This window comes from Leuresthes tenuis, unplaced genomic scaffold (genome assembly GCF_036924035.1).
Source record: "Leuresthes tenuis unplaced genomic scaffold, fLeuTen1.0.hap1 SCAF_9, whole genome shotgun sequence".
Classification (NCBI taxonomy): domain Eukaryota; kingdom Metazoa; phylum Chordata; class Actinopteri; order Atheriniformes; family Atherinopsidae; genus Leuresthes; species Leuresthes tenuis.
Genome location: NW_027325363.1, coordinates 19,698,326 through 19,724,752, shown reverse-complemented (window position 1 = coordinate 19,724,752; position 26,427 = coordinate 19,698,326). Strand labels below are relative to the sequence as shown.

The 26,427-nt window shown below is 39.6% G+C and overlaps 1 protein-coding gene across 1 annotated transcript; it reads right to left on the bottom strand.

Moving 5' to 3' along the window:
* Positions 1 to 2,983: 2,983 nt before the first annotated feature.
* On the bottom strand, positions 2,984 to 13,033 carry slitrk3a (SLIT and NTRK-like family, member 3a). Its single transcript, XM_072392705.1, has 3 exons — positions 12,269 to 13,033; positions 11,620 to 11,707; positions 2,984 to 9,771 (listed from the first exon to the last, which is right to left on the bottom strand). Exon 3 carries the CDS (start codon positions 9,711 to 9,713, stop codon positions 6,999 to 7,001), a length of 2,715 nt encoding a protein of 904 aa, XP_072248806.1. The 5' UTR covers positions 9,714 to 9,771; positions 11,620 to 11,707; positions 12,269 to 13,033; the 3' UTR covers positions 2,984 to 6,998.
* Positions 13,034 to 26,427: the final 13,394 nt, after the last annotated feature.

Sequence of the window (26,427 nt, the reverse complement as noted above, 5' to 3'; positions counted from 1 at the left end):
TTCGTTCATAGGGAAGTGGCAGTTGAGTATAAACTCTCAAAGAAATTAATACAAGTTAGGCTAATTCCATCTAAAGTGAATGAAACATGACTGTGTCTTTTTGCATTTTCTTTCAAAGTAAATAGACAGATATTCTAATCCTATACATAACAATGTATCAAAGCACTTTTTACGTAGCCTATGGTATCATACAATGTGACATTACCCCTCACTTGACCTCATAAATTCAGCTTTGCATAATGGTGACCCTCCTAAAGACATGAATTATTTATAGCACATGCAAATCTACTTTGCTTTAGTCTGTGGTGCATTTTTAGAGCATTAGCGTGGGATGTTCAATCCACACCCACACAAACTGTCTAAAGAGCAAACATGAGCATTACAAACAGTACAGACAAAGAACAGATTGAGAGAGACCCTTGCTTCCTCCCTCAGACTCTTTTTCCCTTTCCTCATCTACTTCTTAACTATCCTCCAGTCATCACCTCTACTTCCCTCATTTCTTTCCTCCTCATTCACATTTCCAGTGTCGCTTAGATTAGTGCGTGCCAGCAGAACCATTTGTATTACATTCAGCCTGGCTTGTTTCGCTGACATGAATTTCGCACACGCTTTGATGCTTTTGTTTTTAAATCAGGAGCAAGATCTTGTTCTCACTAAATCCCTGACATTCCAAATTCAGCAGCAATGAAGCCCCTGAAGGATGCTACATGTGGAAGATTATGCACTCAAAACAAACAGGCACATCAGCTATACAAGCAACCAGCAGGAGGCCTTGGCCAAGAAAAATATCCATGATCTGAGCAGTGTTGCTATATTTCAAACACAGGCGCAAAAAGAGCCGGTCTTCTCCTTCATCTTCAGCTTAATATCACTCAAAAAAAAAGAAAAAAAAATTAAGCATGGCTCATTTTCAGTGCTTACAGAAACTATTTGTGAAATGGCTTTGGTTTTCAGTCATCATTAATTGAGACTTTTAAATGCACTAAAGGAAAACTAAAAGCTAATAAAGACTTTGAAGCAGCCAGAATGCTGATTGCATATAAGATACACCACCAACAACACAACTGTCTCCATAATAAACAGCACCATTTGGACAGCAGAGACTCAACACTGGCTGTTCAAAGCAAATCTTAAAACCAGCCTATTTTTCATCATCAGATGTGAGACCCATATTTACAATGTACTGACAACTGGCTGGAACACACAAAAGTGGACACAAAGACACAAATACAGCCTTGTCCCTTAAGACTACCCCCAATGTAAAGCAGTAAGCACTGTGTCAGCTTAAGCAGAGTACAGAAAACACAACTGACAACTGTCAGTGGGAGCATAACCCATCCAAGCCATACAGAGTGGCAGCAAGGTTTGTATGTGTAAATAATAGAGATACATGGATGTGTACGTTATGTGTGCATAGAGGGAGAGAAACAGATGCAAACAGGTCAGAAGTGGGAAAGATGAAGAACAAGACAGACAAATGAGTCACCATGGCTTAGCTGAAGAAAAAAGGAAACCATAGAACATTAGGAGTTTTCAGGATGAGTGACTGTGCAATATTTACCTCATTAATAGAAGCAGGAAAGGAATGCAGAAGTGGTCTACTGCAGTATTCTATATATGTCCACTACAGGCCATTTAAAAGTACAAAGTAGGCTCCATACTGCGGAACAAAGAGAAAGTTCTGAACACCAGCAAGGGACGCTGTGCTCCAATATTCTATTTTATGAAATTATGTGCTCTGCTCTGCCCTCCCCTTCCTTGGAATGAGTGATAACGGCATAAATTTGTTAATCTGCCTCATGCAAAAAAGCTACGACTGTAGCACATTGCTGAGCAGCACAAATGGCTGCAACTTTTCCCAAACTTGCAGTATTTTCAGTCATGAGAATTCCACAGTCTCAGGGGAGCCTAAATTCACTAGGCAAACAATACAAATGCAGAGCTTGACAGCACAAACGGCAGCAGAAGCAGCTGAGGCCCAAATCCCCCTCTCTCCTTCATTCTCACTCAAGTGCTTTCTGCTCCCCTTACTTCCTTCTCCTCCTCCACCCCTCTTTGTTTCCACATACTGGGTCACTGGAGCTCCTGCACTGCAGCACAGTTGAGTGATGTGATAAAAGGTTTTTCGTGATATCAGGACTTAAGAAACTGTACCTATTGGAGTGGTCTTTTGTTTCAGCTTTTGGACTTTGTGTCTTGAACTTTCTGCTGATCTGTCATACAGTGTCTATTGTGTTCCAAAACAGAAGCTTGGATAATGTGCTGCAAATATTTTGCCATATAACAATTAGTTCCCTGCAGATGATAACAGTCAATGCAGTGCAGATGGTTAAAATGGTGCACTATATCGCACAGAGAAGAGAAAAATATTCTATTCAAAAGAAATGCAGCTTTGGCCAGTCTCAATGCACTGATTCAAGTGGAGCGCTTTGTGACACCACAAAGGAGTCCAGAAATTAGTTGAGCCATCATAATGGACAAAGAAAGTGTTCACCACGTCACTTACCACCCACAAACACACACGCATGCATGCAAAAAGAAGTGTGTCTTTTATATGTGCAGCACCTGCAACATACTGCAGCTTCAGCACCATGGTCAGAGGCAGACTGGCTTTTTCAGCAAACTGAAGATAATTCTCCATTCCCCCCTATAAAGACTAGCTCACCACGTACAGAGAAGCACAAAATGCTAACAGTAAGTGGGAACAAGCATTTTCCACTCTCCACCCAACTGTCACTATTTTGGACAAATTTTTGGGCACTTGGGCAACGACAGCTTCTTTAAGGGACAAATAGCAAAGAAAAAAAAACATAACACTACACCATGCACGTTTTGTTTTGAATTCCACCATCCACTCAACATAAAAATCCCTCCTTAGTGTATATTGTATATTTACAGACAATGAATGGCTACACTGGATTTTGTAACTGTCATAGGACACTGCCGAAACTTTTTCTGTGTCTTTAATAGGCATATAATATCCTGTATCTCTGAGATGAGTTCATTTGAAACACCAATATCACGGTTAAGATTTAAATCAAACATGTGCTAACAAGCTTGCATTGTTGTATTACATTCAAGATTAAGTAATGAATGACCGCAGGAAAAATGTGCCAGACATTTGTACAATATAACTTAACTGCTTAAATAAATTAAAGAAAGGAAAACCATATACAGAAGAAATGCCAAGTACAAAATTCAAAGCATTGCATTGTAATGTCAGTGTGTTTTTAGAGTTAGCCTCACATCATCTGTGTACCTACCAAGTGCTATCAATTCAGTACAAAATATTTCCATTCTTATAGGCAAGAAACGTCTTGGATATGCATTTAGTTCGAATAACAGCAGTATAAAAGGATTAGAGGTGTAAGAAAGCCAAAGAATTCACTTTATGTAGTTTTAGCTTCAGAATAGGCTTATAAATGGAGACAAGAAAAATGTCAAGCAACATCTACCACAAGCTAACTTAAGTTACTTAAAACTGGGATGAGTCATAAGAGGATCAACTGAACTACACATAAAGGAACCAAAGCCCAGTGCCAGAATTGAGGATCGTCACACAAACTTTGGGCAAGACATAAAGAAGGAAAGACAATAAGCAAAGACAACAATAAAACAAACACAGAGAGAGAAGCTGTAGGGACAGAAAAAAAATGTCAAAGCAAGGAAAAGAAAGATGTACATTGCATTTACCGTGCAGATGTCTTCCTAAGAGATGAGATGATGGGAAGGTTAATTCCACTGGAGATTTAAGATTTGAAGAACTTGAGCATTTTTAAATTTCACACACACACACACACAAAGAAACATTTATCCACCCCTCAGTCCATTAGTTGCCTTTATCTAACATTCCACCAAAATATTAAATCACTTGCAGATGTTAGTGCAAGATAACAAGAGGTTTTATTGGGATAAAACCATTCAGCATGAAGACAATGGGACAAAGCCCAACACTCATTTGTGCATTGTTATGGTAGTTAGGTGATGGGGAGGAGGGTAAATGTTTGGCATTGTATTGACTAAAGCTAAATTAACAATGATCCCAAAACTTTATTCATCTATTCATTAGGGAGTGGGTGGGAATGGTGAGGGTTGAAGTTGCAAAGTAATACATTATGTTTTTAATCAGTTTGAGTGCACACTAAAATTGCTGACCATATAGTATGACCTTGTGGTCAAGGAAAAGAAAGTTTTATGTCTCTGCCTGTGTGTATGTGTGTGAGCATGTGTGTAGGTCATAAAGTTAAAAGAAAAAATAGAAGACAAATGAATTCAGGCAGAAGAACATGAGGATACAGCATTATGAAATTTTCATAAAAGTAGGAAAAAAAGAGCCTTGACATTATACAACCATGCTTCCAAAGGCTTTATATGAAGGTGTCATCCACTTATTTGAGCAACAATAATTGTCAAAAATAAAGGAACAATGAATACAACACAAGTTAAAATGTTCCATATAATGCAAGCTTGTAGACTGGATCACTGATGACCAATACTGGGGATGAATTCTCTACACTATTTAAGGGTGTCCGCTTTTTTACGGGAAAGAAAGTGATTTGCTACATATCTTCCACTTAGTGTAAGTTGACACACATAAGAAACTATAACACCCAATTGCAACACCACTTCTAGTAAACCTATTGCAATCCAAGCAAAGTGCATAACATTCCCCATTTTAAAGCGAAACCCATATGCAACTTCCTCCCACAAATATTCACACTTTTATGGTCATCAAGACTGCACTTTTTTTTCCCCCCAAATTATAATTTCACCTCAGGAAAGAGAAAAAGGAATTGCAATGGGATGATTAATAAGCATATCTACCCATAGTTGTTTTAACCTTTAACCTTCATTTCTAATATTTTTTCTTGTCTGCTTAGTCCCAAAATGCAGCAAGCCATGGAAGGAGCATATGAAATAGCATGAGAAGCTAAATTAATCAAATAATGATTGCTGTGGAGGAGGGTATTTGGGATTAATTAACCCCCAAGTGATTTCACTGCAGAAAAAAAAAAATCAGTAATCAACAAACAAAAAATAAATAGCTAAAATGTAAAAGCAGTGATTATCTCTCTCAGGATTGTTTTCATATTTTACAAGATACTGTTTTATTTTGACTCATCTTGTGTGATTTTCATTATGAGATGAAAACAGATGAAAACTGTTATCATTAATAAAATCTTCTCTTACATTTCTTATACATATATAAATATATTTTATTAATTATTCAAAACTAAATGTAATTCTAAGTAACCTTTTTGAGATAAACATTTTCTTCATCATCATGTGACTACATCGAATCTGCCAAAATGAATCTGGACACCTTTCTATCGCCCTCCGGTGGACTGAATTCACACAGCCATTTAGGAGGGAGGGGTAGAAATGACATGTGCACATTCAAAAAAGCATCTTCCAATCACGTTTTCACTCTCCCTCTCAATTACTGTTTATTCGCCCACATCAGCAATCCCCCGTTTAGATAATGACAATCACAGCGTGCCTCACTGATTTGCTATCGCCTCTTATACTATCCACTTCAAAACCAGCAGCTTTCGCTTGACTTGTTCTGGCACTGGGTTTTCTTTTGGCTTCAGATTATATCCAAATAGGACAAGCATTTTAGTGAAAAATAAAAACTGTTTGCTAAGCTATTCAGCTGGTGAGATTCTATGGAAAAAAATAAATAAAATTGTCCTTTCCTTTTAACTTAAAGCGATTTTAAACAAAACTGAAAATATCAAGGTGAAATGTGTTATTACCTTCCTCTACTTTCCTGTCAAGCACTCTTTCATTGTATCTCCAGCAATATCACACGATGCCTGACCACATCTTCAACAGGCCTTTTCAGCATGATACCAAATGCACACCCTGTCAAGACAGCGCTCCACACAGGTTCCCATGGCATCAACCCTTTCATCGTTTGATTCAAGAGCTTGTTTTTATTAAGAAGGCTATACCAGACGCATAATCACTATACATTGATTTAACATTACCTTTACAATTAAATTCTTCACTGAAATTACAGAATAAATATATGCACATTTTTCTTCAAATCTATGTGAGAAAGAAAACATTAAAAGTGCCTCCTACAAAGCTGTTAGTGGGTGGCAATGGGGAATCCAGAAGCAATGATGGGGGAGGGAAGGGGGTCTTAACAAAGTGTGTGGAAATATCCAGAAAACCCTTAACATTGTCTTGTAATAATATTCACAAATGTTTTACCATCCGTGCGTCGGCGCATCCATTTTACGAGAAGCACCCTGATATAGACAGAAGTCCTCATTAATAGTAATAACCATATTAATAAGATATAAAAATTAAATAGAACACTGAACTGTAAATGCGTTGCAGTATCTGTTCATAACATGACTTGATAGTTCTGAGTAAATCCTCTCACTTCCTGCACTGAAGCGAGTGCATGCAGCAAACTGCAGTTCATTTTTTAGGATGAGTATTTTTTCTCACTTTTGATCATTTCCTACAAACTTTATGTGCCCAGCCTTCATGTGTTTGTACATCCTAGTCAGGGGAAAATGAGACAGAAAGAAAAAACCCAAGTCAGGGAGACGTCCAGCTCCCGTTTGTCTTCATGGTAAGTGGTAGCACATCATGTTAACTCCATAAAAATGGATTTTAGTGACAGATGTAAGATGCTTTGTATGTTTTATTCCTCAATGCCCCTCTTGTTCTTGTTTTGCTCGCTCGTGGGCATTTAGAGATATTAATATATTATAAAAATAACGGTTGTTGACGTTGCTGGCTACTCTGAAAAAAAGGCACTTTATAGAATATCTGAGAATGACCTCTCCTCCAAAGTGAATTGGGGGGAACATTGTGACTGTAATATAATATTTAATTTTATATCATGCTGCTTTTTCAAGTTTAGTTTTTAGTATTGATTTTGAGTGATTTTGTTTTCAAGGTGACAAAGTGAATATGTTAACTTGGTGTAATATTTTTTTTTCTTTTTCTCTTTCTCCAATGACTTAGAGTTGTTAAAACCGGTAGGATTTTTCCAAGACTTCGAGGTAATCCGGCTTGGTTTGAAGTTTGGCCCTTAACTCGAGGTAATCGCTTTGGGACGGGTCAGGGTAGCAGCCTTTCCCTGCCGTGAATAGCAGTGTCTCCTTCAGACGTGCATCCTGCTGCAAATCCGGGTACTGCATGCCTGGTGGGTGTGCATGCGCAACGTGCATGTCCTTTAGTTTGGGTACAGTCCCATATAAACAGTCTACAAAGCCCACTGTTGGTGTGGGCCTTTGACTGTCAATCACTGTCGGGCAGAGCCCTCCATTCTCATGGAATCCTGCCATATCAGCCGTGGTGTGGTTGACTGTAACAATGGTGTTGAGTTGAGAGTTGGAGACGGCCAGGGTCCACTCTCTTTCTTTCTCTAATAAGGTTCTGTAGTTACTGTTGCTACTGCTGCCATTGTCTTTCTTTTCTGAAAACTGTGCCCTCTCCTCCTCAGTTATCTCACCCTCTCTAGGCTTATAGATCGGGTTATTACACATCTGTGTTACAGGGTGGGGAATGTAATCATAAACATGGCCATGGGCATGTGTGTGACTAGTGTGTGTGTGTGTGTGCATACTGGGCGTTGGTTTCTCTGGTGTGCCAGAGTTTCCGGCACTGCTTTGCCTTTGTGGGTCCTCAAAGATCCTGCATTGCATTTGGATCCCTGTCAGATCTACCTCTGATCGTTTCCGAAAGGGCAGCTTCTTCCTGCGACGAAGGACAAAGGCAAAAAGCCCTGCAGCAACAAACACAGCTGAGATGAAAAGCATGAGTAGGCTGAGGATGAGGACCGACAGTGGCACTGCCCCTCTCCCACGTGCCTCACCCAGGTCAGAGCTCCCCGTGGTGGGGTTGTCCTCTCCAGGTTGAGCTGGGGAAGGACCTGAGGAATACTTAAGCTCGGGACAGATGACCCCAACCTCAAGTGAACGCAGGTCCTTTCCAAAAGCGAACTCAGGTGTCTTGCACATGACATCTCCAACCACAATAACAGAAGAGAGCTTTTCCAACCACTGCTTTAGGGGTATGATTTCACAAGAGCAGTCCCAGGGGTTCTGATGGAGATCAATCTGAACAATGGAGGTCAGATGCTCCAGGACACCATGCACAGGCACGGAAAGGAAGTAATTGTTTCGGAGGTTAAGACGTGCAAGGTTGGTGCCAGCAAAGGCATCAGTAGGGAGGGAGCGGAGCAGGTTGTCATTAAGGAAAACCAACTGGAGGTTTGGCATTAGGGAGAAGGAGTGAGGCTGGATCTCACGTATGACGTTATATTCAAAGTAAAGATAACTCAACATCTGAAGACCTCGAAACATCCCTGGGGTGAGTCGCTCAATATCGTTCCCATTCAGATATAAACTTTTCAAGTTTGGTAAGTTGATAAATGCACCTTCCTGGACATAAGATATCCGATTGTTCCCTAAATGCAGTAAATCCAAACTTGAGAAGTTCCAGAAATCTGAGCGGTAGATCTTCTGTATTAGGTTCCCACTGAGATACAATTTCTTGGCATTTAGAGGCCGTGGCAGGAGTTCTGAGATGTTGTGAAAACCTTTCTCTTTACAGTTCACTGTTAGGCCAAGGTCATTGATATGAAGGTTGCAAATACATCCGACTGGACAAATTATTGGGATTGGGGGTCTTGTTTGATAACCAGCAATGGGGGGCTGGTTAATGCCTGGGTAGATGCTACGAGGGGTTGGGGGGTTCTTTGTAGGCCGAGGCCGTTTGGTAGGCTTCACAACTCTTACATTGTACTCCACAGAAGAGGCTGTGTTGTGAAAGGAGGAGAGCATAGAGGAAGGTTTAGTAGGCCAAGTGTTCTCATTGCTGAACGGAACCCGGGGAATTCCCAGCTTGGCCTCAATCTCTGCATCGGAGAGCAAAGGACAGAGCTCACTGCGCTTGATTTCCCGCAAGTCTTTGCCGTGTAAATGAAATGGGTACTCACATGTGATCTCACCCACCAAAGCTGTGTAAGGGATTCTCTCCAGCCATGTTTTTAACTGGACAATTTCACACACACAGTTCCAAGGATTCTCCTCCAGCTGAATTTCCATTAAGCTCCTTCCAACATACTCCAGCGTGCCCCTATACGGTAATGTCTTTAGTCTGTTTCCTCTTAAGTCCAGATGTGTGAGGGACACAGAACGAAAAAGATAATTTGGGAGCACAGGGATCAGATTGTCATTTAGAATAAGCACTCTCAACTTGTGAAGGTGCCTGAATGCACCACTTTCAATCCTTTTGATAACATTGTAGTCTGCTTGGAGATACTCTAAACTCTCCAACCCCAGAAATGTGTCATTCCTGAAAACCTCTAGTTTGTTTTCATGCAGGAACAGCCGTTTGAGTATTCCTAAGCCATTGAATGCTCCAGCATGAATATCTTGCAAGGCATTATTACCCAGATTAATGGATATAGCATTGTTAAGGTGAAGGAAGCTGTTGAAATAAAGCTTCCTCATTAAGTTCCTCTGCAGATTGAGCTTGAAGGGTCGGCTCCATATCTGGGATATCTGGCTGACATTTGTAAATCCTTTACTGTCACAGTGGACGTGGAAGATGCCCTCCTTGACCTCGCAATAACAGGGCTCAAAGCAGGGCTCATCGATCTCTTCTGAGTCCTCTAGAAGTGGGATCGGTGTGGTCCATCCTAAGGCTATGGTGCTCAGCAAGGTAACCCACAGCATCCTCGCTGACACCAAGGGGATGAAGTGTTGGCTCCAGGGACAGAGCCACTTCACAGCACTGCAACAGAAAACAGAGAAAGACAATGCAAAGATGTGTGGGAAAGAGGGAGGGGAGGTGTGGGGGGTAGGGATTATACACACACAGGTACACACACACCCTCACAGAGAAAGGTTTGAGGTGACAAAGGCAGGAAGAGAGGAGAGACAAGTTGAGAAGGGTGCATTAGTTTCAGTAGAATGGAAGGCAGCTTTGAAATAAACACCACTGAATAATAGAATGCCATTGGAGATCACTCCAGATTCTGCAATATCGCTGGGTATTTGAAACAAAATTTAAGACAAGCACTCTTCAATGGATAATATGATATCAAGCAAGACAAACAAATCTCTGCACACAGTCAGTTAACTTCACTATGTAGGCAGAAAAGCCATTTATCATACAGCAGATGTGCTGGTAAGGTCGCAATAAATCATAGCAGAGATGCTTATCTCCATGAATAAACGAAGGAAACAGTAGGTTGGTAAGGGTAGGGGTGGGGAGACACTGTCCCCTTGCTTCAATTATTTCATATCAGGGATTTCAACCTCTCTTTTATGATATTTATATATTGAGTAACTAGAAAAAAGGTAGAAATTAGAATAGGTGCAAGAGTCTTTAACACAGTACACTTAGTGGCCAGTAGTGGGACTAAATGGAAATTTTTGAGGATCTCCCTGATCATTTGTCTCTATAAATCAAATTCAACTCATTTCTGTATTCCTGTTTATGACCCTGTCTATGTCTACATCTGATGTACACAATCTACACAGTGTAGAAATGTACTATGAAAATATTGACTTTAATAATACTGCAGGTATGGCAAGGCCTGGACTTGCTAGATGACAATGTAATTTAATGGTACAAATTATTATAAAGGGAAGATCGTCCTATTAGGTCTAATGAGTCTAGAGCACGGGGAGGAATGACTCAAAATGCTGGATGCAGCAAGAAACTATCAGCTGTACCTCGCTTTAATTCGTCCAAAGTCCGCCGAATGCAACTTCTGATAGTTTTTTTCTTTTGTTTTTCCTTTTCAGTTTGTGATGCTCTTATACAATTAGAGAAAACAACGGCACAAGTAAAAAGCGCAGAGAACGATGCTGCCGCTTTGAGAAGCGCAGCTATCGGGCAGCGTGTTGATGGAACCCAGGACCATTGAAATAAAAAGAAAAGTAATGCTTCTGATAATGACAATAATAAAAATGCCCAACAAGCCTTTTTTTTAAATATATGATGGATTATAAATGATTTTACACATTATATATGTGCAGTCTCTTCCTCTATCTCTCTTGCGCGCTCTCTGTTTGTCTGTCTCTTACGCACGCACACACGCATAGACTCTGATATATATATATATATATATATATATATATATTTTTTTTTTTTTTCATTTTCTAACTGTGCGTTTTCAGTTGCCATACATGCATAATCATGTGTTCACACTGATTGTTAATCTGGAGGTATTGAAAATCCAAATATGCGCATGGGACCGTCCGTTAGAGCGAAACCGCTATCCGTGGTTCTGAAAACAAAAGCTCCTCCACTGGGGCAGAGGAAGTAAAAGGGAAAAATGGAAATTGTTTTGTAATCCAGTAAGAAGATGAGACTGTTAAAGCCAGTATTTAGAAAAACATGAATCGAGAAAAAACAAAAGTTCCGTGCACACCATCTCCTCGCTTAAAAATTCACTGCTTTTACCACCCCCCCTCCGAATGCAATCCTCCAGGATTTGTTAATTCCGCCTCCATGTTAGAAGTCAAAAAAGCCCGATGCGATGTCAAAAAAAGTATTAATATTTGAGGACACTGAAAATATTTGGTGGTTGATTAATTCCTCGGGGTGTTTCAAATAGAGTGATATACGTACTTAGTTTAGTGGAATTCCAACTTCACATATCCTTCTGCGATGTGTGTTGTTGTTGCCCGGTGTGTCCCGCTCACCGTCCGATGCCGGGCTGAGAGGAAAAGAACGAGAAATGAGGGTCGCTGAGCCGTTAGAGAGAAACAGAGGGAACGCAGAGGAGAATGAGGAGAGAGAGAGCGGGGCATTGATGAGGGAGAGAGGAAGAGATGCGTATGAGAATAAGCCACGCATGAGTTTGAAGTGTTGCTCCCCACCAGTGGCAATTTGAATATGTCCAAAAAGATCTAAACCTTCGACAAACACCAGAGTAAGTTAGTGTGAGATGACAATGCTGAAAAGTGATGGTATAAACCCTCCCTCCCACAGAAAAGAAAAGAAAAAAAGAGCAGAGCGCGTGGTGAAATACATGCCAAGCATAATGCAGCAGCCGTTCGTCGTGACATTGGCAGGAAAATTGTGGCTAAAGAACAAGCGGGGTATTGATCAGTCGAATGGGTCGTTATCCTCAGGACATAGAAAGCGCTTGTTGTCCCCTTTTGAAGTCCGTGGCAATTCAAACACCAACACAGCACAGAAATACACAGAAACATATCCATGCAAACATTTGGAGAAGATTTTACGACACACATGGAAACACCCTATAACCACTCACCTTAGTTTCGTGGTGCATTTGGAAAGCATCGGGGAAAAGACCGCTAGTTTGAATCTCGTTAGATCTTTCTCTTGCTCGATATCTCTTTCTCTCCCCCCCCCTCTCTCTCTCTTTCCTCACCCTGTCTCAGTGGCTGAGGCGAAAGAGGGGAGAGAGGAGAAATGAAGACGTGATAAGAATGCGGTCTCTCCCGCTCTCACTCTCTCCGGTGATTCTGACTCTCTCGCCTTCTTTCTCGCCCCCCCTCCCCTTTTTTTTCTAAGCAGTTTGCTTAAAATGCAAGTCTTCGACTTCTGCCCGTCCACTTCCTCTTCTACCCCTTCTCTCGTCCTACTCCGCCGCCTCTCGGGCGAGTGCTCAACAGCACCGTAGACGGGTGAGAGTAGTTTCTCTCGGCTTCAGGACCGTGTCTCTGTCCAGTGCAGCAACAGTGAGAGTATGTGGATCATATCGGCGATGGGTTGGTCATCAGCTGCCTTTTTTCTTTTTTTTTTTTAGTCTTTCTGTCTTTTTTTTTCTTTCCTCTGGTTCGTTTCCCTGTCGTGCGTAAGAGAAGTGAGGGACCTAGCTGGGGAGGTGGAAGTGGGATTGATGGGACGAGAGACGCAGAGGAGAGAGATGTGGCAGTGAGAGAAAGAGGAGGAGGGGAGTAAAACGTGTGCTGGGGACGGCTGCGCTGTAGTTCTGGATGCTGTCGAGTGGAGGAAAGGAGGCGAAGTGAAGATAGGAGAGAGTAGGGACTCTGGCTTTCGCGGCGGGGGCGCGCGTCAATGAGAAATAAATAAATTCGAATCAGGGAGCGCGCTGTGCCGGGTGGGTGAGACTTGCAGACCTGTGGATGGCAAGCTGGAAACAAGAACCTCCTCTCTCTTTCTCACTGCATGATCATACTTTTTATTATCATAATTTTTATGATCATCACTGGGATTTTCTCCAATAATATTCCCAATGATTCTCAGTTATTTTACAGTGTAGCAAGGCCATAGATGAGGGAGATCTAGTTGGCACCACATCACCCTGCCAATATCCATTCCCCTCGCGCTGCGGAGACAAAGAGGGTGGCCTCCAATATCTACAGCACGGAACGTTTTTACTCTGCGTGCCTTCCCCAGTCTCGCCTCCAGCGGGCAACACAAGCCCATGTAGTGAGCAGCCAGCAAAGCTGGTTCTCACTAGCATAGACTGACACATTCAAGATTTACAGTTTTTACCGCTCTGTTCAGAGTGGGCTGATTGCAGTGGATAGTTGTAATCTCCTTATAGAATCTGATTATTATGCAAGTACTGTTCCGTCCATGACACATGAGCACAGGTATAGCTTAGTTACTTCCCACATTCACATTGGTGGGAAGAAGCCACTAAAATGATCAGCAATTGACTTTATATTTATATTTATTTTTATTTAACATAGGTTCCACTGTCATTCACATTACTTTCATAGTCATTTTATTGTACTGGACGAGTAAACCTACAGAATATCCTATTTGTAATCCCTGTTCAGATTTACCCCCCTACATGCCAGGCTAGATTAAAATTTTGAGCTCTGGGGACATTCTCATCTGCTCGGCATATAGAAAGTAAATTAATGCGTACCATGTTGTTACTGGGGATGCCCAGATAACAACAAAAATCGGCATTTGAAGCTTACAAGCGGTCCATCGGTAAATAAGACGAAATCAATCATTGGCAGTGGTTGATTATCATCTTAATTGTCTGGGTTGAGTTGCAATGACTTCTCATCGAAACTTACAAGAAATATGTATGTTTTATTTAGTTAACCACACACACACACACACACACACACACACAAAAATATAAAAAATTAGTTTGACCATGCAAGGACTGAAGAGGCATTGAGTTGGTAATTGCATAACAGGCTAAAAAGCTAAAAAGTCGTTTGAAACGTCTCTTACAATTAGAAGGATTTGAATTCATTCAAAGATAATGTGATGGAAAGCTTACTTTAAAACTGTTAATTTTCTTTTGTACAAATTACATAAATAAATAAAATGGAAAGAAAAAAAAACATCCAGCCACCAGCCAAATAATTATCCTTAACCATGAGTATCCCTGAGTGTAAATGTTTCTTCATTGAGCTCAAAAGACCATTCTGTTGATATTTTAAATGTAATACCCAGCTGCTGCATAGCTCATCGTTCAATCCCCGATGAGCATTCTACTGGTTGCTCACACAAAATCAGCACAACACAAAAGTGACAAATCTACAAACAAATATATTAAGACTGTATGATTACACATGAGTGGTTTTGTAAAATGATGCAAATGATCTGAATCAGCCTCCATTCCGTACCACCACAGCGAATATAAGCCTTAGTCAGGACACCACCACACGCAAGCATACCACACTTACTTACACATACGCAGGCTACACACTGCAGATTTGAGGTTAGAGAGGAGTGTTTGGGAGCAGCTGGTGGTCTGTAAAACTGCCATTCTTCTCCATGAAAAGACATCATTCACCCCCTCAGCATGTCAACTACTGTCACACAGGCTGACATGAGGCCAGTACAAACCTTTCATTCAACTCACAGGACATGGACTGGATAGAGTCTGTCATTTTGAAGCAGTACCAAAGTACAAAGTACAGATTGAGGCTAATGAGATCACCAGTCAGAGTTTGTGCTTTGAATGATACGGCAAAAGATGAGCATCGATCACCTTCGGTTTGACAAATGTCATGTCAAATGCAAGAGCTAGCAAGCGGACTGAATGGGAGTTTTTATTGTAAAACAAACCCCTTAAACAAACTAGGCCTTACCCATCAGTGGTGCGTTTTTGAGGGTAGGGTATAGATGTTCTTCTTATTATTCTCTTTTCTTTAGGTATCCACTAAAATAAATGACTGGTCACTATAAAATGATTTATCCCCATAAGAAATTGGACAACTTAGCCATCCAAAATGGATGGGCCAACTCAAATGGTAGGGCAATAATGGTAATTGTGTTGAGTTTCACAAGTAGTTTTCGCACTAATCAACTAATTAATGCAACAAAAGTTAAAGAAAAGAACCATCTTTGCCATAAAAATACATCAGATACGACATCAGTTTTTCTAATTAGAATTTGTTTTGTACTTTGATAAAAGAAAACACAACTAAAATAAAATCTCTACCATGAATGGCAGCTTTCTCTCCATATGTCATAGACCTATCAAGTTCAAAGGAATAATGTTTGTCAAGGACATTTGGGTGTTTTTAGAAGGCCCTGTCAAACAAAACCATCTTCTTCGGGTTGCTTTATGGGTTTCATCAAAATCAGATTGAGAAAAAGATAAGATTTTCAAATGCACCACTGTAATGTTGAGCCAAAAGTCGAAACGAGTGACTAAGCTGCCTGGACATGGCAAGAGGCATTAAAGACAAGTCAGCCATCACTGACATTTTAAGGTCATCACAACATGATAAAGGAACATCAGTCAAAACTCTGTTGTGGCAGACAGCAAAAAATATTGAACCCATGAGGGAGGAAATGGCTGACAAACCTGCTCAACCCCAGCTTTAAGCGCAAATATCCATCAGAGAAGATTTGGACTTGTCCTTTTTTGACTTACACTGTATGTTGATAAATGACACAAAGGGTCACAAAAAGGTTAACAGGCAAATTCTCACCTAAACAAACTGCCCAGGGGAAGGAAGCGTAGATATAAAAACTGTTCATGTGACTGAACACGAGAAACTAGATAAGAGGTATATTTGTCAAAATGTATTTGTGTCGCAATATAGGTGCAGGAATTGTTAGATAGTGGTGTTTTTTTATTGCCTGTTCTGGTATTTGGAAAGCAATCAGGCCACTAATGTGTTCCTTCATACCTAACCTAACCATATATTTTTTAATGCCTGAACTGCTACTGAAAGCAATGTTGAAAAGTTGTTGGATGACACTGGATAAGGTAGGACTCAAACTCAATTCTCTTACGTGGCAGTCTGTGCTGTTTACTTACCATCCAACCCCTTATACACACTTGTAAGCATTTTTGCCCATGTGATAGTCATGTCATATGACATTTGCAACAGTTTTATGCAAGTTTCATGAGCGAAAATAAACCCTAAAGGATAGGGAAAAAATAAACGTCTTGTTTCCATTGAAAACTTTCCACCTTTTGCAGCCATCTCCTTTAAAAACTTTCTATTACTGCTTGTCATCAGAAGTTTTGGTGACATACCTCATGTCACCAGTCCTTTGTGGACCCCAAGGGATGGTGGGAGGCACAGTCAAATAATTCTCTATCCTCCAGTCTGTCTATCTGGCTGTCTCTTCTCCTGTCACTCTTCTATTTCTCATTCTGCTTGAATGAGTGTAACCAATATGTAACCTTCCTTTCTTGCTGGTCACTTACAACCTCACCAGGCTACCTACCAGCCTGCCTGCCAGTCTCTCTGCCTGATGGCCTGTCTGTTTTCCTTTCGTTGTCTCAGTTTTACAAAAACTTAAGTCTCTCGTTATATGCAGACCAACAAATACTGATTTAATCAAACAAAGTAAGATTTGTAGTAAGATTTTATGCTTGTACCAGCATAAAAAACAGTGCATGTTTAACCGATAATGGGAATATTTTGTTTTCTAGTAAGATATTATATAATATTGCCTCTTTTAAATCCATGTAGCCCAAGCCGCAGTCTCAACCATGACATTGCTCATGCTGTCAGATCAGAATACCAGAGAGTGTAAAGCAAGCAGAAAAAAAGACAAGCTGGAAGTGTCTTTTCCCCTTTTGAAAGAAATTTGGTTCAGATATCTGAACATTATAAAACCCAAAAAGGCTAAATACATTTTTTGATATTATCATCAATAACATCCACAAGCCTTGTGTTCTTTTTTTTAGCACCACTAATTCCGTTTTGAAAATACGCTTGTATATATAAAACTTCTGAAACTTGTTTAAAAGAAAATCCTGCTACTTTTTTTTTTCATTGATAACTGCAGATTCCCACCATTGCATAGCCCATCCATCACTCTTATGTGCTCTGCTGCCTTCAATCACTTTGAGTCTATGTCCTTGTGTCAACGTAAGAAAATTGTTGGTGTGCTGAAGCTCTCACACTGTCCCACAGATGTCATTCTCTCCCTTTTTCTGAAAATTTTCTTTTTTAGATTGTGGGATTTATGTCAAATTTATCAATATCAGAAGGGTTGTGTTGATTTATTTTAAAAACCTAATCTTAACAACTCCCCCTTCTCAAACTTTTGACCCGTCTCAAAACTCTCATTTCCTTTCATTTTGGAAAAGGCTGCAATGCAACAATGCAATTGTCATTCTTTTTGGACACAATATTTGTGAGGTGTTTCAGTATGATTTGAAAACTCTTTTATAGCATTGAATTTATGAAATTGAACTTTTTTAAAAAGAATTAATAATCTTTTAGTAGCGACATACCTTGCTGTCCTTGCAATTCTTATTCTTTGAGATCTCACAGCTGCTTTTGTCTGTTGACCACAATATCCTTATTTCTCGTCAGGAGCACTGTGTCGGCTTTGAAGACACAGCATTAGAAGGGCTTGAGTCTTATTTCTCTGACAGAAGCTTTTCTGTTCGACTGGGTGACTTAGTTTGTTCGTCAGCCCCTCTCTCTCGTGGAGTCGCCAAGATTCTGCACTTGGGCCAAAACTATTCTCTCTTTCAAGCTCCCCATCATTGACAATTTGCAGAAGTATGGCATCTTATTTGAAAGTTATGCAGGTGACGCTCAAATTTACCTGCCTTTCAAATACAACTATTCAAATTGTATAAAACCCAAAAGCTTGGGTTGCCTTGAATTTTAATGTGAAAGTTAATGTGGAAAAGACTGAAGTAATGGTCTTTGGACCCAGTGATGCCTGAAATGCCACATATAAATTTATAAGGAATATATATATATATTAATATGTTTTTTTTTCGTCATTGTTATTTCATTGTTTTTTATTTATTTGCATTATTTTAAAATTTTGCCTTTTGGTCAAGAGCAGCCATTTTTAAACGTATTTTAAGAATGAAAGTGACTTGGCTTGACAAAACATATATAGTTAACCTATACAAAAAGCATAAGCAGCCAGCTCTTTTCAAGTTAAAATCTAGGTGTGTGATGAGGGTCTAAAAACAAAAAAATACATTTAACAATACATATGAGTTCAGTAGTCACAGTGGGTATTTTAGATAAGAAAATCAAATAAGAGTCTTACTTGAGTTTGTGTTTTCTCTTGAGTCTATATTCAGTGAATTGAGTTATTCACTGAATATATCAAGTGGACTATATAAAGTTGCTGACAGACAGCTTTCATTAAGAAGTTCTGGATAAAACTATGAAGGAGGCTATGGGAAAATAAAGAATCCACAGCTGCATTTGCTTTAAAAGTTTTTCTTCATAGTTAAAGGGGAAATCCGGTATTTTTAAACCTAGACCTTATTTCTGGCATAAAGTACGTTTATCTGCTCACGAGAACAGTTTGGTGAAAGTTGGTGTCCATCAGAAGCTATTTAGAAAACTCGCGATCGGCGTATATCCACATAATGGAGTGAACAGGGCAGGGACGATGCAGCCTCTAAATAAGGCATTATCTGTCTTTATTTCACGAATACTTTAAGAAGAATGAATGAACAAACTTGTACTATAGCTCTGTTAGCTCATAGGTGCTGTTATGTGGCTACTTGCGGCTATAGGAGAGCTAACGGAGGGATTTCTACACAGGCACTCTACTGGGACGACTTACAGTACTGGCCTTGCTCGAAATTTCAGTTTCTTTCCAAAGTGAGACCTATCCTGGCTTAGACTTTAAGAAGCTATGGCTGGGTAGAAGTTTGACTTGAAAAGCAGAACAGAAACAGATTATATGAGATGATCAGTATTTTCAGTTTGAACAAGGCTCAGTTTCAGTGCTGTGCAAGTTTTTTTTTCCTTTTCTTTTTCCACCCCTTGGAGCCTAGAGAACTCCCTTAGTGAAAATAAGCTAAACCCTGTGTCTCTTTTGATATCAAGTATTATATGTTTCGTGTATTGAACCGGTCTTCACAGGATTAGTCACTGCAAATTAATGGTCACAAAATGAGCAGCAGGTTTTCCAACTGAAAAAGCCATGAAAGTAATTTGTTCATGCCCTTTAATACAGCTAATAATGGTGTCCTGTAAAGTACTGCCCCTACAAGTGGCAGTTGGGAAATACGACTAATATGAGTGTTTCCACATCAGAGCACATATCATTCTCAAGTCTTTTCAAGAGTCTGCAAAATCGTCATAAGAAGGAAGGAGGGGTGGTGGATGAAGCTGCTAAGCACTGCACTTTCAACCGTGTGCATATGTGAGATCCAGTCCAGCGTATGTTCTGTCAACAACATGATGACTTTCCTAAAAACATTTTGTCACTTCTTGGTTGGGTTCAGGGAATAAAATTACTTGATCAAAGTTATAAAACAATCATAGCTGGGTCTAATTTGCATTCTTTGTCTAACATGACTGTAAGAATTAAAGCCATTTTGCTGGTACAACAAAACACTTTTCATTGGTTCTAAACAATAACATCTCTTGGTAAGGTTAGAAATCAAAACTAATCTGACGGGGTTAGAAAATAATCATGGTTAGCTCTAAAGTCTATCCATTCTTTTCATGGATACCCTTTGTACCCTTTAAGTGCAGCTGCTCTCATGATCACTACAGTCACGCATTCTTTGAGCATAATGACTGGCTGTATCTGTCTGCATGAATGAATGTTACACAGACACGTTTTGGGGAGGTAGACAGTCTCAAAAAAGGTAAATGTTACACTGGGATTTGATTTGGTGAATTCTTCCGAAGTTTATGAACTCCATCTCTCTCTGTGCATTGATGTGTGTGTGTGTGAGTGTGTGTGTGTGAGTGTGTGTGTGTGTGCGTGTGTGTGTGTTTGCCACTGAGCAGCACTTTAATGTGGTCACGTCTGAGTGATTGGCCAGACAGTGTGAATGAAGTCCAGGACAAAAGAACATCCAAGTCTAAAACACAGACGAGTGTCCTCTATCCATCTCTGTCTTACTCACTCACACAAAAGCAAACATGCACACACACACACACACACTGTTGGACATTGTCTGTCTGTCTCTTTTTTGACCTGAAATACTATCATAGAGCATCTCATTATAAAGCACAGGACCAACAGGTTCTATTACAGACAATGCAGAGTTTATTATTGCCTGCTTGCTTGATGAGAGAATTAAATATAGTGACTTAATGGAGAACACTCTGTCTTGCTTGTCCCTGTCACTGCATTTCATCAGTCTCTGCATCTACAATGTCCCTTGATACAGAGAATGCACAAGCCTTTTTCTCTACAAGTGCACACACACATACGCACGCTCACACAGCCTATTTAAATTTACATAGATCTCATTGAACCATTTGGTAAAGACCACTAACTGGGACAAACTATATCTGGATAAAACAATAACAAATTATACTCTGTGGTCAGTGAATGTGATAGTGTAATGCATAAAGAAAAAAGGAAAAAAAAAAAACATTGTAAGTCGAGGTGATATGTTCAGTATCAACTATTAATTTGTGACTTGCCCAAAAAAATATAATCTGGTCATTTCTTTCAAAACATTTTCTGTTGCAGATAAGGTTGGTGCAGGTACATAACACCGGTGCAGACACAACATTGTCTGAGGAAGACTCTTCAGATGGTTCTATGAGACCATCTAAGGTGTCGATCCACTTTAAAGAAATAAAAATTGAAGTAAACATCACAGAGAAAATGTTACAGCTGCTCAGATGCTGCACACCTTATGTTGGCAGTGTGCTCACTAACTGATAATCCGGGAACATTATTTCTTGAGGAAAGGCTCAATAGAAATAACAGATCTTGTACAAAGATGTGGACAAAAGGTTTTTACCTCTCAACAGTCAAAGCATCGTCATTCAGGCTTATGCTCCTTCTTGACCCCTGCATTCTTCTGAGAAACTCTGTCTGGTTCTGCTATAAAACAATTCTCATTTGTGGTCCCGCAACGATTGAATAAACTACCAAATGCTATCAGAGCATTCCTCTTTAACTTAAATTATCTCATCTCGTCTGAGAACACCTCTTCTCCAGACACCTCTAAGACCTTACCACGCCTCACCTACTTACACTTCTGCACTTGCTTTGTACAGTTGTAACTCCTGTCCTTGTACTCTGTCATTTAAATAGATTAAAATAGTATTTTTTTTACAGACTAGGCTTTAACATTGCATTTTCACTTGTAAGTTGTTTTGGATAAAAGTATCTGGTAAATGAATATGTAAATGTATATGGCTAAAAGAGTAAAGAAGAATGAACTGGCATGTTATTCTTTATCTTTCACAACCAGGACCTTCCAGTATAGACTTTATTGTCTGCGACACTTTGCCGCGCTTTGAGACAATAACAAATGACAAGATCAGTAACCTTTGCCATCATCTAACCCAATGTATTGTGAATTTTGTTTTGCAGACAGTTTCAAGTAGTTTGTTTGTTAATTCAGGACTAATTTGGTATCACAGTTTTGACAGGTTTCCCTATTTCAATTTCATAAACTGCTCTGTCCCTCTACAATAACTTGTACAAATCTTTACTTATCTCCGTCAGATCAATGACCTCAAGTGACAAAGTTAGCACTGATTGTGTGTGTGCGTGGGTGCCTGAGTCTTTCTGTGAAGACCTTTCATGCATGCATGGCCACATTGTGTCCTCTCCAAATGGCTGTGTGGCATAGCCACACGCTCTCTGTCTCTCTGACACACACGAAAACACACAACCATAGAGTCTGCAAACCTTCCATTCAATTCTGCTATCTTTCTCTCTGCTCACTGTAGCCTCAAACTGTCGGAGCAAAAATACCCGCAACACGTCTACTGAGAGACCTAATTCTCACACACTGCTCTCCCTGGAGAACTAGAGGGAGAAAGACAGAGAGAACATTAGCTGCTGCCTCAACGAGTTTTTGAGGTAAATTGCTTTGGCAAACGGAGACAGAGAATGATGGAGAGAGGTCTTGTGAAAATGGGTTAAAAATGGTCTTACAAGAACACACACCAAAAAAAAAAAAAGATACAGAAGTACCATTTTCAATTTTAACCTTGTAAGCATGAATATCAACTACCTCGCCGATGGAGAATTTTCCAACTCAACTTTGGTGGGACAAAATATTCGGGGTAGAAACTGGAATTTATAAGAGCTTTGATCTGGCCATTATCTTTCTCTTTTCTTTTCAATATTTTTTCCTTAACCTTGAATGTCTCGGGGGTTCTGCATCTTACATAAAGGCAAAGCAGGTCAGAGAAGAAAACAATGCCTCGAAGATTTAAAACTACTTATACGTAAGTCAGAGTTATTCAGTCACAATCTTTGTTTGGATTGTCCGGGTTCAGCCTCAAGGGTCTGTCCCAAAACCAAGAGGCTTCGGGGTTGATCAGAAGGTCTGAAATGCTAATCTAAAAGCAATTGTAATTTGTGCCCTCTCCGCTCTACATCAGGTAAAATTGCTTCAGTGTAATACCACATGGTGCTGACAGTAGAACGGTTATTGTAGGCTGACACAAAGGCAGCTGACACAGAGGGTTGAAGTTTCCGACCGCTCTGGTGGTCGCCGTGTAAATATTGAATAAAGTCGCGTAACCCCATATGGATCAGAGCTTGGCATCTTGGAGTATCATGAAATCCAAGATGATATTTCTTATTTGAACTTTTATTCAACATAATTTACACACAGTGATCAGAAAGCTGTTGTCAGAGGAAGATTTAAGGGGCTCATTGTTCACACTGAGTGCTCCTCTGACATGTTTTCCCCTGCATCCTGTTTTTTGACAGAAGGAATGAACCCAGAAACAAAGAGAACTGGGTCATCTCTGACATCTCAGAGCAAAGATTAGTTTTGAGTTTTGGCCAGTTTTTGACACTTCAACTGGGACTCCAAGGCGCCACTAATGATCATGTCAGCTGTTACAGCTGACAATGAAATAAACGAAATAAATCAAATAAATGTTGGGGGTGTTATTCATTTATCACGGACAATAGCTAAAACTCCTTTTAATCAGTTGGAAATTTGCACCACAAGTTTCATCTCGTTAGGTTAGAATCCTACTTGTTTGATTGTTTGTTTAGTGTTTAAACAAAAATCAAATCAAATCAAATTAAATAAAAATTGATTTGATTTCTCTAAAAACATTCCAGTGTTTTGTTGTCAAAAATAAAGGCTGTTATAGGCTGTTTTCTCATGTAGTGACCAGGTCATTTAGCTCAACTCAAACAAGAAGAGAGATAGAACAAAAAAGCTCTTTCTAGATTTCTCTTTTTTTCTTTTACAGAAAAAGAAAGAGACAGACACAGATCACATCAGCTCCACTTTGGCAAACTAACAACAGGACAACAAAGCAACATGCACCAGAAAATACAGTTTTAACCTTATAAAACACCCTTACATCTTTTATAAAACAAAAGGTTTAACATTTCATCAGATTACTGCGAGGCTGTCAAAATTTGGAAAAGCAGCCTAACATCCATCCTGTCCAAGACGGAGAAACCAACTTTTGACTGGTTCTTACTTAATGAGAAAGGAAATAACCTCCATAGTTTTGCTTGAAATTGCACTGTTAGGAGCAGAAGCAAATTTCCAATGTGCACCCAAAAGCTTCGCCAAAATAATCTACTTGGTCAGTGTGCTGCAGGCATGAAACTCTAACTGCCATTATTAAAGCTGCAAAGCACAGAAGTGAGTCATATTTATGATTTGAGTGATCCAGAAAAAAATGTGAATAATGAATCGACTCAGAAGGTTTCCTATAAAATGTTGAATGTAGCTTGATTTGAGGTGATCTCAGTGAGTTTAAAACAGATAAAATGTCAAAACTGTAAAAAGCACGTCATAAACATTGCATATTATTCATATTCACAGCTCCTTAGTATGTGTTGGATCTGTTTTGACTTGTTACAAGAATGACCCCATAACAACTGTCTGTTTTGGATGTTACCTTTTAAATCAAGAAGCAACAAGATCATCCGTCCTGGGGGTCCAGCTTGACTCTTTGTAGGTGATGTCTGAGATGAGGATGCTGTGTAAACCGCATGATATCCTTGACAACAACACTCAGCAACAGACTCATTCCTCCCCTGTGTAAGACAGGACGCCGGAGGAAGTCCTTTCTGCCTGTGGCCATCAAACTGTTTAATGCATCTACCTCAGGTTGAGAGAGGGTCAGTGGAAATGCTGCGTCCTGAGGCCAAATGTCACTTTACCCAATGAGACTTTCTCCAGATCACTTGTTTGTATGTTTGTATATATTGTTTTTTATTGAGGCTGCTGATTTGCACACTGCACATATTGTATTCAGTTACTTATGCTATTTTATGTCAGTTTTATTTTATTTCAGTACTTTCCCTCTTGTACCATAACTGTTGCACAGCAATTTCCCTCGGGATAAATAAAACCTTTTGAATCTTGAACATTATAAGGCAGCTGAAAACTTCATAAATGTTAATTTATTGTTTTGTCTTTATATCAGCCAAAATTTATTTATTTAGCAAGGGAAAAAATATAGTCTCATCCTGCTGATGACACAATTAACCCGAGCAAGGAGATGTGTAAGGAGCAGGTGAAACATAATGACTTTGTTTTGTGTCTCAGAGAGCCCCTTTGGCATGTCTGTCCCTCCGTCCTAGTTTTTGACTGAGGGAATGAACTTATATACAGGGAGAACTGGGTCAACTCCCTGACCTCTACTTGGGTAGAGTTGCTCAGGGCTTTGGTCAGTTTTAGAATGTTGGACTGTGATAGGAAATGCATAAAAAGGCAGCCATTATCACTAACATCAAAAAGCAACGTTAGCAGCAAAGGACAAGAAAGTTACAAGGAACTCAGGCGTCAGATTTTTTGAGCATGGACATAACACTGAGATGGTAACTTTGAAGAACGTTTGTGGTGTTTCTGTCATATTTAAAAAAAAAATGTCAGAAATAAGAAAGAAGAAATGAATGAGGAACCTGAAATTGACGTAAACTGCTCACCCCCTTTAGTAAGTTAGAAATTACGTTTCACACATGTACATGACATTGTACTCCAGAAAAAGAAATCTATATGTAGATGCAACCACATTTCATCATTTCCTCCAACTATCAGAACGGCTAAAAGAGAGAACAACCAATGCTACAGAAAATTCAGTCAAGATTCAACGAAACTGAAAAAACATTATTGTATAAACTGCTATGAATTACTTTAGTCAGAAAAATGTATCTTTCCAAAGTATTGACATGGCAGCTCAAAACCAAAAATCTACTAGACTTTTCATAAACTGGGCTTTGATATGAACACATTTGGCGGCAATAAACTGCATATTTGCATGACAAGTTTTTTGTCTCTTTGCGTCATTAGAAACTAACAGCTCCACTGCACCTGTTAATATTCTATCAGATGATTCATGGCCAGGTGTAGAGCAGAGACGAGAAAATCCTCATACCCTCTTTGGCCTTTGCTACCAACAGTCTGTTCCACCATCTGCTCTAATGATTTTGAAAGTGAAAAGGCTAACGTGTGCATCATTCAGTCGGTGCCACGGATGTTTTGGTGACTGTGCTTCCTCTTTGTGACAATGCTCCCAGATACGGGGCCAATGGATTGCCAAAAGAGACTTATGTATCGAATGTTGGAATTAGCTTTCCACTGAATTGTCTCCAAGAGACCACATTTGGTCTGAGAGTTTTGATTGAATGTGTGGACAAAGTCATAAATGTGTGGAGATGTAGTGATCGGTAGATGGGACTTTGGTGTGAAGAAGTTAACACTTAAAATGTGCAATATTTAGCTTAGCTGGTGAATTATGTCTCATTTTACATAGTTAAATAACTTGACTAGTTTGATTCAAATAGATGAAAGCAACATTTCCAGTGTTATCTAATTTGCTATCAAAGTACAATCTGCAGTGGTTGGGATCCTTGTCAGGATGTCCATGCCATCACTCTGTTTTAGTACTGTTGTATTAAAAGATCACAAAGAGTTTCTGCTTTTATGCACAGAAGATATTAAGAGCTTCAAGTGACATACAAGGGAAGAGAAGTATATCAGTGTTTGTACTGTAATATAGTGTGTGTCTGTGTGGAAATTCGTGTGCTTGTGATGTGTTTTATTTATTCTTTTTTTCCTTCTTTAATATAGCATATTTTTACAAATGAGTCTACAGGCAGCTG